Source organism: Falco peregrinus, chromosome 2, assembly GCF_023634155.1.
Source record: "Falco peregrinus isolate bFalPer1 chromosome 2, bFalPer1.pri, whole genome shotgun sequence".
NCBI classification, from domain to species: Eukaryota; Metazoa; Chordata; class Aves; order Falconiformes; family Falconidae; genus Falco; species Falco peregrinus.
Window position 1 is genome coordinate 53,612,853 of NC_073722.1, and position 13,909 is coordinate 53,626,761.

Consider the following 13,909-nt stretch of genomic DNA (forward strand, 5'->3'; position numbering starts at 1 on the left):
TCACCAAAGCCAGAGTTATTCCATGATAGACACAGAAAAACCTACTCATCCTTGAAGAAGATCCAGCGGGCTCAATTATGCTTAACATTTGTTCTTTATCTAGAAGCCAAAACACTCAAATTTAGCGTCTTAAAACAGGCACTTGGCACCTCCCTTTGAGAGCGTATGTTCAACTGTCTGCAGACTCAGCTACACCATTTTCTTTGCAAATTACACCTTTTCGTTGAAATAGAATTTGTGAACAACAGCTGAAACTGTGGGACACAAGGTGGCGGTGTCAGGCACCAGGCCAGCGCCGGGCAGCGGGGAGATGCCGCCTGGCCCAGCCGGGTCTCCTGGGAGTGGGGGCAGAAGCAAGCAGCACTGAGGTCCTCCTGCTTTCCTTGATATCCCTATGGAACTCTTGCTAGGAAGCTGAGACAATACCTAGAAAATTCTGTTCCAACAATACCTAGAAAATACCCTGCAGAAGGAATAAAGAAACAGTATTCTCTGCAGAACAGGTCTTGCTCCCACAAAGATCTCTGACATCTCCAGGTTTAAGATGGTGTGTTAAGATGTAAAATAATGCATATCATACAAACTTATCAAGGAAAATGGACCTTCTGTCGCTGGAACATTTTTTTTTCTTTCCCTGGGTTTGTCCTAGCAGAGCATGGAAACACAGTTTAATTTTTTTTTTAATTCAAAATAAATATATCACCAGTCTCTGTAGCTGGGTAGAGTGACACATATAGTAAGAGCCTAATCTTTGTCAAAGACATACAGGAAAATTTATTAGTTTTTAAATGCCACGTTTTTGCCTTGTTGCTTGTTTTAGGAAACTCGCTATAATCAATGAGGGCGAGCATGGGAAGGTCAGAGTGGAGAAGGTGCAAACATGATCTAAAACATGGCAAAAGCCCCAGACCAAACCTGGCATTAATTGAGCTATCTGGAGCCCAGACACCTGGCAAAGCCTCAGTGAGGAAACAACCTTTAAAGACCCTTTAATCACACCAGTATGTCCAGACCCAATGAAGGTCATTAACAATCATTATTCTGCTGAGTCTGGAGGATTATTACTGGGACGTCCCTGATGATTTTCCTAACGCTACCGAGCCTGAGCCCCAGTCCTGCTCCCACTGAGGGACCTGAGTTGATTCCTTTGCATGATGCAGTGGTGGACCCACCAGGTCCCAGGTGCGACCAAGCAGAACTTCCACTGAGCGTCGTTACTTGAGCAAGGATACTCAAGTCGAGCACTTCTCCCGTTGACCTAAAGCCGGACAGGTCCATTGGGGATGAGGGGAGGAAGGATGAGAGCTTGGGAATCCAGGTGGTGCAGACACAGGTCGGAGGGCTCGGTGGTACTCGGGGCCCTGCAGAAATAAGGGCCGGTGGGGCAAAGCACCCGGGGAGGGGGGTGGCAAAGACATGGGGCTGGAGTGCTGCATGCCAGGGCGGGGAGCGAGGATACGGAGGAGGGACCCGGCTCCCAGACTCCCTGTCCGCCCCATCTCCTTCCCCTGCTGTGTGTTGGGGGCCACCTGAGGACCGGGGCGTTGCAGGCCAGCCGTCCTTTCCCAGGCGAGGAGCCCTCGCTTCTCTATGGCAGTCGGTGCTTGCTGACACGCACTGCCCCAGTTTTTAACATGTAGTGGGTTGGTGGGTTTTTCCATCGTCTTTACTCGAAATCGAGGGCTGAGAAAGTATTTTGTTTAGTTCTGGGGGAAACTGCAATGCCGTGGAAGATAACTAGAAATAAACCTAAATCAAAATGCCTCGCCGGGAATCAAGAAACCTCAGGCAGGCAGTTCCTTTAGTCCCTATTTTAAAGCATGTTAATGGACAAATCATTCCACCTTCTCCCTTAAGAAGCCTATGAGGACTACGTCTCCTCACTCCCAGCTGTCCAAAGCGGGGCTGGGTCCGTTTGCTCTTTGCGGGGCCGCCTGGCTGCAGTCAGGGCGGGGGTGCGGGCTCGCAGCCATCCGCCGCCGAGCGGTGCGGCGCTCAGGCCGAATTCAGCACTTTCCCGCCGATGACAGTTCCCTCTGGCCGCCCCGAGCTGGGGTCCGGCGGCGGCAGTGGGCCCGGCCGTGCCCCCCGCCCGCATCCCCGCAGCATCCTTCCGGCCGCTTTCCCCCCTGGAGGACACGGCGGCCCGCTCGCCTTGCCCCGCTGGCAGCTTTTTCGCGGGTGCCCAGCGAAGAAACAGCAGGGGAAAAAATGATTAAGTAAGGGTATTAAACCTCTCAGGTTCGGGTGGGTTTTAAGGTGTTGCAATGAAGGGAAGCGTGTCCAAGGGGTGTGTGCGGGGAGAGTTGAGTTCACGAGTGGGTTTTGTAGAGGCGCACAGGGGATGAGGACACTAAGCCGCGGGCAGTGCCCCGACATGCTCGGACGTGTGGCGCTCACGCCAGTGATCACCAGCCCTCGGACAAATCTGCCTGTCCCACTGGAAACACGCGTGTCTTTGCGTGATTCTGTCTGTGCTTCTCTGTCGCTCTAACTGCAGCTCGAGCTGCTTTGGTGAGCGTTGCACTGCGGGGAAGAGCAGCACAACGTCAGGATCTGACCTTGTTTGCTCCCTCTGCCCTTCCTTGCAGCTGCGACTGGGATATCCACAGTCAGTTATTCCAGCCGAAGGAAATGTTTTCATGTGGCTCTTTAAACGTTAGTAGAGCAGAAATATTTAGGGCTTAAAAAGCGAGCGATGCCTGCCGATCTATAGAGACGCGGAGTTTCTGGCCTTGCAGCGGTCGGCAGGGACGTTCTGCCGTGGACGTTGTGTCGTGGCAGTTGCGGCGGCGCTTCCGTCGTGCGGGGGTTAAAACCAAATTCTCGGACTTCATTCGTTCTTTCATTAAATTAAAAAACAAAAAGAAAAAGAAAAAGAAAAAGAAACACTCAGGATAAATCGTCACCCCACTGCTTTTGGCAAAACGTGTGGCGGCGCGGAGGGGCCGGGGTGGCGGGGTGCGTCTGCCCGCGCAGCGGTGGGTGCCCCGACGGCAGGGCCCGGGCCGGGAGAGCGGGGCTGGAGCGGCGGCCGCAGCGGGGGCGCGGAGCGGCCGGTCCCGCTTCCAGAGGATGCATCGGATCCCACAGAGAGACCTTACATCGGGTGCATCGGTTTTCCGGGGGAACCGTGGAGGCAGGTACCCCGGGAAAGCCGATGGATGTGATGGAAGGGCACTAAGCGCCCTTTTTACAGCTGAACATCCCCGCCATCCTTTTCTGTCTCTCGCAGATCATGCAGTTCGAGGCCACATCGAGGAGGATCAGGGCTTCTCGCCTGCTCCAGAGCACAAATAAACGCACGGGTTTCCCTGCCCGCGCTGGCGGCCGGTGCAGCGGGAAGGGAACAGCCCGCAGAGACGTCTCTGACTCCCGGATCGAGCCGCTTTCCCAGCCGGGGCTTTCTCCGAGGCGTACGAGCGCCCCAAGGCCGAGCCCAGCCCGGTTGCCCCTGGCGGGCAGCGAAGGGGGCGAGCGGCGCCGCCGGCCCGCTCCGCCCGCGGCTCGCTTCTCTCCCCGCCGGCTCGCCCCACGCACGCCCACGCCCACGGAGCTGCCGTCCGAGGGCTTGCGGTGGCAAACGGCCGAGCTTCAGCGGCCTGAGGAAGGGCCGGGGTTGTCGAGGGTGGTGGTGGCATCCCAGGTGCCCCTCTCAGAGGAGAGAGGCTTGCTGCAAATGTCATCAGGGCCTTGCCGCCGAGCCCCGCGCGTTTCAGCCACATATGGTGGGTGGATTTAGGTGTCAAAAGCCGGCGAATTAGAAATGGTAATTGTCCGTCATTATGGGTGAAACGCGATCTATCACAACAACTGGAACATGTCTGGGCGCTAGCAAAAATAATTTGAATGATTAGCGATCATTATGGATGTCAAGCCGCGTCCATTAAGTTGTATGAAGAAATTATCCTTGACGTGCGAAATCAAACTACAAATACACAGGCCTGGCATTGAGGAGACCCTCCCTGCCGGGCCGCGGGAGGCCGGGAGCAGCCCGGCGGGGCGCTGGCCGGGACCGGGAGCGGCGCCGGGGCGACCGAGCTGCTGGGGCCGGGACGCCGGGAGCTCCCGCCCTGCTGCCCGCGGTGGCCAAGGGCGAGAGCTCTGTCCCGGGCCTGCGTGGCCCTGCTCAAGGGGGCGGGGGGGGACGACGGGGGGACGGGGGGACGGGGCAGAGGCGCTTCGTCTGTCAAAGAACGTTTTGCAGGAAAGCAAGGAGAGGGGAAGGGAGCCGGGAGGGATGAGGCGGCGATGGGGGGGCTGTCCCGAGCAGCCAGCAGGCACCTCCTGGGGGAAAAAGGGCAGGAGAAAAATGAAGGGGAGGAATTCTGGAAGATGCCCTCTGCAAGGGACAGGTCTGAATCTGCCGCAGTTGCTGCAGTCCGGGGACCCGCTTCCCCGCACAGCCCGCGGGATGCAGCGCGCCCCAGCCCCGCCGCGCTCCCCAGCCCGCAACCGGCGCCGCCAGCCCCCGTTCAGCCCCGCCGCGCCTGCCCGGCAAAAGGCTTTGCCGCCGCCCTGAAAACGGGACTCTTCCCGACGCGAGATCATTTTACAAGTAATTTCCACGTTGCAAAGATCGCATTTATTTTTTCTAAGATAAAATGTCGGTTTTTTCCTTTTAAGGTTCGCCCCTTACGGCAAGGGCTTATGACAGATTTTTTAAATTTTTTTCTGTGCCTTCGTTTCTGATCCTTCAGCGAAATAGTTTGCCCGCAAAAACGAAGAGGGCACTTCAGAACCTTTTGGAGGTATTTTTGGTAAAACTATGCCATTGTGATCCCTCGGGCCATAGCCTGACACGAACACCTAAGCACAGCTTCCCAGGGCTCGCGAATCCACGGTGCTGACCCTGGGTTTTAAAGCAACACTCAAAAGATTTTCCCTAAGAGCGCGGAGTTTCTTCCAGGCATTTTACTTTTTTTTTAATGCGGTAAATTACTAAAATTTCAGAGAAATTAAAAGAACCTTCAGAGTCACTTGACAAAATGACAGTCTGCACCCCTGCACAGTGGTGTTTGCAACCAACGAATGGGCGCATATTTTCTGTCCTTGTTGCTGTCGCTGGGAAATCATAATATGTCTGTAGAAGTTCTCCGTTTGCGATTATTTTTTTATTCTTAAGTGAATAAAGGGAACAGCGTATCGTCTATTATTATTATTATTATTATTATTGTTAGCCAAGTAAAAATTGTCTGTTTGCTGTGTTGATTTTGAAGCACTGTGCCACTGCGCAGAACAGACGCCACCACCTCGGTAAATCCGCTCACGACAGCCCCCACGGAGGAAAACGGCCCCGCGGCCCCTCGGCGGCGTCTTTCGGGCCGCGCACGCCGCCCCCCGCCCTGCCGCTGCCCGTTACCGTACGCGAGTGCCAAGGGGCAAATCCCGGACACGGCCCGTCCCTCGCTGTCGCTGTCCCGAGCAGAAAAGCCCGGCACAAACCTCTCCATCGAGACCCAGCTCTGCCGGCAGCCAGCAGCGCTGCCTCCCCTCCCAGCCTACCCAGCTTTATTCGTACCGTTCGCAAATCTGTATTATTCCCGCACAAGCCAAAAATAATATTAGTCTTCTCCACGCGCATTTCATCCCTAATTATCACTCGAGTCCTTTGCGACACAAAGTGTTTCCCCGGCCGGTGTAAGCGCAACGCTGCGCGGATCCACGGGCAAAGTGTTTTAGCCTTCCCCGAGAGAAACGCAGGGGAGTCCCGCTGGCGGGCGGCTGAACGGGGAGCCGGTCACCGGTGCCGAGCGGGGTCCCCGAACTGCCAGAGCCAAGAGGCGGCGTCGCGCTCTGAAGCAGAGGGCAGGGGAGACAGTGTCTTTCAGAACCATCACGGCTTGCAGAATTTGCTTTCCCCACAGAGCTATTTAGGAAACAGAGGAGCAACGCGCCCCTCCCCCGCTCCCCGAGCAACCCGCTCCTGCCTCGTGGGCGCTCGCCCCAGCGCTGGCCCCGGCCAGGGTCCCCCCACCCCGCCGCCCCTTTGGCCCGGCCCGCCGGCGCCCGCGCTCGCACGCTGATGCCGTACAGCCCCGGGAAGCTGGAACTCAGACCCTTCTTTGCCTTTCCACCCGTTTTATGGTTTTCTGGCCGCTCTTACTCGGAACGGCCTGGAAGCACTGTTTTGGTTGTCAATCGGCCGTGCATGAAAAGGCTGCGTGTGGCCTTTTTAGCTCCCGTGCCTTTTGGGGTTTTTTTTTCCCCCTCCTTTTTTTTAAGAAAGAAAACAAAAAGTTTGAAATACCTACGAGCACTATTGCCAAATGTATATTTTTATTAATAGCTGTGTCCCTACTCTGGTGTGAAGGACATCAGTCTCCAGTCCTGGTGGCAACCCGCGCCCCTTTGGAGGCAGCAGGCAGCCCCCGCAGGTCGTCTTCGGCCCGTGGCCAGCAGCGGGACAGCCCACCCGCCGCCCCTTGCCTGCTGCGCCCGGAGCCGAGCCGCTGCCGCGGGAGAGGAGAGGCTTCCCTGGCTCGGGTGCATTCCTGTTCCCGCGGAGGATCCGCTGCTGGCTGCCAGCAGTGTCTTTCGGGGCCCCAAGCGCCGACCTCTTTGCTACTGAGTCAGATTTTAGGCAAAAAGCCACGGGCGCACCTGAGAGCCCCCAAACGGCACAACCTGCGGCTCTGCAGCCACCACTCCCCGCTACCGTTTTTTTCAAGGAGCGCCCCGACAATTGCACTCATAGCTAGTAGCATCTCTTGGGACAAGCCTTGCGGCTAACACCTCTCCCGGCGTCGGTACAGAGCTGGGGAAAGAGCCTGGGAAGAGGCGGGAATGGTTCTTCAGCTGCCCCACGGGCTCCGGGCGGCCGAGTCAAAACCCTCACCCTCACCGCTTTCCTGTGGGGCCCGTGGGACCCGGCGCGGTGCCTGCGGTAGCGGAGGGGAGGGCAGCCCTCGCCCCTGGCCTGTCCCGGGCTGGTGCCGGCCTTCGCCGGGCACCGCGACAACGCCACCCCCCTCCGCCCCCGGGCGGGCCCGGGCGTGAACGCGCCCTCTCGCTCCGCTCCATCCCTCTGGAGAGAGCGAGGGTTTGCGTGCAGATTGCCGAAATTCTCTCCCTCTCTCAAAACAACAACAAAAAAAAACCCACACCAAAAACCAAAACCAAAACGAACACACACAAAAAAAAAAAAGAGAAAAAGGAAAAGAAGATAAAAGAAAAAAAATAATACAAGTATGAACCATGTTTTTAAAAAAGCACAAGTCCCACCTGCGGGGGAGGGCCCGCCCGCTCCCGCGGTCCCTCGGCAAGGCACCGGCCAGCCGCCGTGCGGAGCTGTCTCGGTGCGGGGGGAAACGCAGCTCCCCGGGGGCAGAGCGGTGCGCGGGGCCGGGGTCTCCGGGCAGAGCATCCTCGCGCACCCGCGCCTCTGGGCGTCCCCGGAGGAGGGAGCGCTATAGTGGCCCGGAGTGGTGCGTGGTCCCAGCGCTGGCCGCCGGTGCGACTTGTCTGGGAAAGGTTCCATTTGCCCCCCGGTTCACCTTGCTCCCCCGTTAATCACGTTGCTCCCCGCAACAGCGAGCAAGGAAGGACGCGAAAGAAACGTCCGCTTTCGGGAGGCTTTCGGACAGGCTGGGAGGGGTCGCATCCCTGGTGAGGCGGCCGGGGCAAAAAGATCCACCCTTTATTTTTCCCATCGTCTCAGGTAAAACCAGGCTGCTGTCTGGAGCCGCCACTGCCGTCGCCGTAGGGCTACCCTGGCCACCGGGGTCAGCCCCGCTCCGGCTGGGCTCTCGGCGCTGCCCACCGCCTAACGCCCGGAGCATCCCTGCCTCGGGCCCCGGCGCCTCCAGCCGCAGCCGCCTGCTCCGGGGCTTCGGTGCTGCAGACCCGGGGCGGGGGAGCCGCCGGGAGGGAAACAGGGCTTCCCCGTGCCACCGGCCCGGGGCTGCCCTCGGGGCGCGTCGCCTTCCCACTGACAGGAGAAGCGGAGCGGAAAAGTGCCTGCCAAAGCCCCAGGCCTGCCGCGGAGAGGCCCTTAACCCCCGGGCCACCTTTGCCCCCTGCTCCCGGGAGCCCCTGGGAGGCCGGGCAGGTGCTGCACTGCCGGGGGGGCTCCCTCTGCCACGGCATCTTCTGCTGCTTCTCCTCCCCCGAGAAGCATCGCTGATTTATACCTGACAAGTTGGGGGGGGGGGGGGGGGGGGGGAGATTCTACGTGGTTTCCTGTTTTATTACCCTGCGAAGGAGCGGGAGGTATCTAAATATAGGCAGCCTCCCGGCTGCAGTGAATCTCCGCGCCTGTGCAAGTGTTTAATACACAAACACAAACGCCTATGGAGACATATGCGAAGTTATACACAAGTTACATTACATTTCAACAATCGAATTTTTGTAGCTTCGGTAGTTTCTCTCTCCTTCTTTCTATCGCGACTTTCTTCTCTTCTTTAAGACCGGATCTTGTCCCTGTCCAGACGGAAAATGATTCCCACCGGCTCCTGTACGGAGCCGGGGTTTGGGAGAGAGGCCGAAGCTGGGACATACAGTTAGGGAGATTATTTTCGTGTTCAAGCCGTAAAAGTGCCGATGAGCTGAATGTGTTTTCGGGTGGGGGTGGAGAATGCGTGGTAGAGCCCTGATTTTGCTGATAACTGAAACGCTGAAAATCCAGACTCATTTCATTGGCCTTGGTACAGTTACGCGCGGGTTACTAGGGTTTTTGTCATTGAGAAAAAAACAAAGACTCAGAGCGTTTGCTTTATCTTTCAAATCGTAAAACTATCAATAAAAGCAGGAGTAGAAACGCCTCCTAATTCCGGGAAAAATCCATTAAATTATCGAATACATTTTCCCGATGTAAAACAGTCACGTTTCTCAAATACCAGATTGTGTTAAGGTCAAACGAAGACGCTATCCATGCGTAAATATTCGATATTAAACACAATCCTGAAATTCCAAGTAACTTCACTCGGATCATCTTTTTCAGCAATTTCTGTCTCGAGTAAAACGCATCTTAGTTTTACCGGATGCAAAGAAAAATAGTTTGACGCTTTATGCTGCGTGTGTTATCCAGTGCGTTCCCCCGGGGAGCGCCGGGGAAGCTCTAATGACCGACGCTTTCTTTTCATATCAGGCGGTTCCCTACAGCGCTACGTCCGTCAGCAAGCACGAAGCGAAATAATAACACACGGTGACCCACGGGAAAAAGGCGGCTTCGGAATAGTCCTGTGTCGAACAGGGGTCCTGATAGGAACAACAACCAGCCTCGCCGAAAGCCACCCCCACCGATTTGCCTCCCCATCCCCTCCCCGCTGGGGCAAACCCTCCGCTGGTGGGAATCGTCCCATTGAAGCTGGGATGGGGGTCAGCAGCTCCGTGTCTTGTATGGAGCTGCAAGCCTCACACGGGGACACGGGGCTGCAGGCAGAGAAACAGCCCCAGGGACAAGAAAAGGAACAAACCGAGCTGTCTGCAGGGCAGCAGGGGCTTCACCTTCCCAAGTGCACAGAGGCCCTGCTCCTGCCATCCCAAACTTTCATTTTCCCAGGAGGGAAAGCGGTAGGAAAGGCGGAAGGAAATAGTAAAAAAAAAAAAAGCATTTCAGGATCGGGCCTAACAAATGTCAGTCCTACCGCATCCGCCAAGGTCTTCACTACAGAGCACAGGACCGCTGCGGCTGGAGCTCTCCGCTGGCCGGCAGGATTGCTGTCCCGTCCGGCGGAACAAGACCAGACCCAGAGCGTTCCCTCCGATGTCGCGGGACCGGCGGCTTCGGGAGCAGGGGGCTCGCTCCGAGCCCGCGGTGGGGCCGGGCAGCCCCCGGGGAGCCGCCCCCCTCCCCACCGCCGCGGGCAGCCGGGGGTGCCAGCCTGGGGCACCCCACCTGCAGGGCGAGGGCAGCCCGAGCAGAACGCCGCTTGCCCGAGCCGCAGAGAGAGACGTAACAGCTGAGGGGCGAGGGGGCTGCCGGGGAAACAGCCCGGCTGCCTCTCGGGGCGGCTTGCAAGGACGGCGGCCGGGAGGGCGGTGGGGCAGCAGGGGCGCTCGGGAGCCGGAGGGAAGCCCATGCGACTCAGCGGGGAAGGAAAGAAGCCGGCGGCGCGGGAGAACCGGCAGCGCCCAGGCAACGCGGCCGCCTGTGAGAGAGGCCCGGGCAGGTCTCTGCCAGCGTGGAGAAACCACCGCAGCCGCCCCCCGGGTCTGGTCCCTCGGAGCGCCACTGCCCGGCCGCGGCGCCCCGACCGGAGCTGCTCGCCCCAGCGCAGGGCGCCCGCCCCGTCTGGCAGCGGTCGGAGGACGGCAGCCGGCGGCGGGGATGCGCTGCCAGCACCGTGCCGAGCGACTGGGCTCGCCGCGGAGGCTTGGAGCGGATTCAGTCCAAGGCGGGAGGCTGCCCCAAGCGGCTGTCGCGGTCGTGTCGGGATACAAACGGCCTCGGCCGTTTCGCCGAGGACTGAGAAGCCCCGTCCTGCAGCCCTAGCCGGAGCCTCCGCCCGCCCGCGGGCCCCGGCCTCCCCGCCAGGCTCCGGCAGAGGGAAAACAACTCGCCGTCCCACGCGCTTTCCCCGGGAGCTGCCAAGGTTGTAAACCGCCGGGGCCGGTGGAAGCGGGCAGCTGCGGGGCCGCACAGCCAGGCCGCCCTAGCCCGGGAAAACCGGCTTGCGGCTCCACCGAACGCACTGCATCCTCACCGTAACGCGGGCGGCCGTAAATTAATCCGGCGCTCCCGGCGCTCCGGCAGAAGGCAGGGAACGCTCCAGCCTGGACACAGAAGTGCTTCAGGCGCCCGGCCCGTGCACCTCCTGTTCCCACGAAGGGACCGGGCACCGGCGCTGGCGCTGAGCGGTGCGCACGGGCAGGGCGGCCATGGGGACCGCAGGGTGAGATCTTCGCCAGGCACCACGGTCCCCACCACCGAGGCTGCCAGCTGCCACTAGAGCCACTGCCAGCCCCTGTGCGAGCGCAAAAAGGAGGGATGTGGTCTGAACTGCAGCCTGAAGTCTGCTGCGGGGAAAAAAGCCGCTGGGGAAATCCGTGTCCGCTCTCAGAAACGACACAAGCAGCAGAGCCAAGTGTTAAACTAAAGTTTATAAATTAAAAAAAAAAAAAAAGTACAGCGGGTAGCTTACAAACATTCACAATTCATTTGAAGTAAATAATCTAGTTGAGTGCACAGTGCCATCAGAAGAGAAAAGGAGGGGGGAAAAAAAATAGCAATTAGTTACCTAGAAAGAAAGAGACTGTAATTACATTGCTGAGCAGATCAGAAATCCCCGCCCTTGAAGGAGAGATCTGCAGAAGAACTGTAAAAGGCACTGATGGTATTAAAATTTCCCGTTACATCGATTTCTTAAAAAGCCCGACCAGAAATATTCACATTGAATATAAAAATAACAACAACTTTAATACAACTGGAAAGTGCGAAAAATCTGTAACTCCTCCCTCCCCGAACACGGAAAGATCTCAGGAAGAAAGGAAAAGAAGAAGTCTGGAGTTCTGATATAAGTCTCACCCTTTTGTGAAATATTTATCCTTTGCCAGGGATCATGGAGTACAGGAATAACATGGGCAACAAGAGCAGAGGGGATCTGAAAGAGGCTTCCTTACATTCAGCACCATACAAGGCACACTCAGTTTGCAGCGAGTTGAAAGACCAAGGACTCAACCAGACGTCAAAAATAATCTTCCTTACAATCCACCGAAGGAGTCCTTGATCTCTGCTTCTGAGCTGCATTTGGGTTTGCGGGTTGCTTTTTTTTCCCTCCTTTCCTTTTTTTCTCTTTCTCTCTCCCACACAAGATCGAGTCTCTACCAATCCGAAGCGAAAAAAACCAACCAAACAAAAAGTCTACACCAGATACACTGACAACATGGATACCATGAACTAGTCATGTCGAATCATGAGAGTCCTCGGCTGGCAGGGTGGGGATGGGTGAGGGCCGGGGCAGGGATAGCCGAGAAGTCCTACGTTGGAACAGGAGAGGGTGAGGAACCATCCAAATAATATTAATAATAAAAATAACAATAAAATAATAATAAATACTGTCCAAGGCACTGAGAGCTGCAGCTAGGGCTCTGGATTTGAGAAGCTGGCTGGCTGGCGGGCTGGCTGGGGGAGGGGGGTGGCAGAGGGAAGATGGGTTTCCTGGCTGCCAGTGTCTGGGGGGGGGGGGGGAGCTCGGGGAGGGGTATGTACGTGTGCCCCTCACTGGGTGCCGGCGGCTGCGGCGCAGGTGGACAAAGCCCACCCAGGCAGGCAGTAGTAAGGGTAGTAGTAGGAGGGCTGGAGGGAGAGCAGCGAGGGGCGGCCGCAGCACCTCACCGGGGTGGTACTGTCTCTGGTCATCCCGCACCAGCACCTTGACGGCCACCTTCTTGGCGGCGGGGGGCGGCAGCCAGGAGGTCAGCAGCCATCTGACGCCGCTTGGTCTTGTAGCGCCGGTTCTGGAACCAGATCTTCACCTGCGTCTCGGTGAGCTTCAGCGAGGCGGCCAGGTCGGCCCGCTCGGGCCCCGACAGGTACCGCTGGTGGTTGAAGCGCCGCTCCAGCTCGAAGACCTGCGCGTGGGAGAAGGCTGCGCGGGAGCGCTTCTTCCGCGGCTTCGGCGCCGCCGCCTCCTCCTCCCCCGGCAGCAGATTCCCGCACTTGCCCGCTCCGTCCTCCTCCTCCGGGGGGCTGCGATCTGCGGGCAGGGCGAGAGCAGGGCGGTCAGGGCAGGCAGGCACCGGCACACCCGCATCCCCGCAGGGCCCGCGCAGCCGGCCAGGCGCGCTCCTTGCGGCTGGCTTGCAGCGACGGAGCGGGCGGAGACCCGGCCGCGCCGCCGCCCTCCCCACCGCCCGGTCGGCCGCCGCCCGCCGCCGGGGTTTCTCGCCCTCCCCCGAACACCGGGCGGCCTGCCGGGCTGCGGGCTCAGCCTGGCCAAGGGCGCCCCCGCCCCGGGGGCTTATTCTCCCGGCGCGGCCTGGGGGCTCGCTGCGCAGCTCCCCGGGCCGGCGGAAAGCCCCGACCGCCTCCCGTTCGCAGCCCCCCCGGGACCCGGTCGCCCGCCCCGCGCGGGTACGGAGGGGCCGTCGCCGGGGCCGCCCCTACCTGAGACGGCGGCCGACATCTCGCTGTCACTGAGGCCGGCGGCGTCCCGCTCCGCCGCCTCCGGGGGCTGCGCCTCCTCCGCCGCCGGCCGCCCCCCGCCCGTGGCCTCGGCGGGGCGGGCGCTGCCACCGGCGCCGTTCTCCTCGGCGCGCCGCTCGCCCTCGGGGTCCTCGCTGAGCGCCGAGTCCGAGTCCCAGCCCGCCGGCGTCCGTGGGGCGGGGGCGCGGGCGGCGGCGGGCGCGAGGAGCGGCGGGCCCTCGGCGGCGCTGCACAGCCGCCAGCCGCCGGCCGGCCCCGGGGGCGGCGGCCGCCCCGCCGCGTGGCGGGCGCGCTCCTCCTTCTTGTTGAGGATGGCCTGGATGGAGAAAGGCGTCAGGGCGTTGCCGCCGCGGACGGCCATGGCCCGGCGGCGGGCGGCCCCACGGGCGAGCTGCGGACCGCGCCGCGCCTTCAGCTGGGCGACCGCATCGCCGGCCGCGGCCGCGCCGGCGCCGGTGCCGGTGCCGGGCCCTTCTCTGCCGCCGGGAGGGCGGGCGCCAGCGGGGGCAGCCTCTCTGCGCCGCTGCCGGCCCACCCGCCCATAGGGCCGGGGCCGCCGGGGCCGCCGCGCCGCGCTCCGCCGGGCGCCGCCGCCGGTCCCTGGCGGCGCGGGCGCTGCCTCCGCCCCGCTCTGTCCCGCCCCGCGCCCGCCCTCTCCTTTTTCTCCCGGCGGCGCTGTCATCCCTCACCGCCGCCTGACAGCGCCGGCCCCGCGCCTTCCCATTGGACAGCGCCCGCGCGGCCTGCCTGGCGATTGGCTCCCCGCCGCGGGGCGATGCGGCTCCGCGGGGCGCGCGGCGGGGCGCGCGGCGCCTTAACCCC

General features: G+C 60.2%; 1 protein-coding gene across 1 annotated transcript; it reads right to left on the reverse strand.

The window, feature by feature from the left end:
* Nucleotides 1-11,067: 11,067 nt before the first annotated feature.
* NKX3-2 (NK3 homeobox 2) lies at nucleotides 11,068-13,684 on the reverse strand. The gene is given in 4 exon segments (XM_055796327.1): nucleotides 11,068-12,259; nucleotides 12,261-12,341; nucleotides 12,343-12,638; nucleotides 13,049-13,684. Coding segments are annotated over 4 exon segments (876 nt in total). The 5' UTR covers nucleotides 13,449-13,684; the 3' UTR covers nucleotides 11,068-12,160.
* Nucleotides 13,685-13,909: the final 225 nt, after the last annotated feature.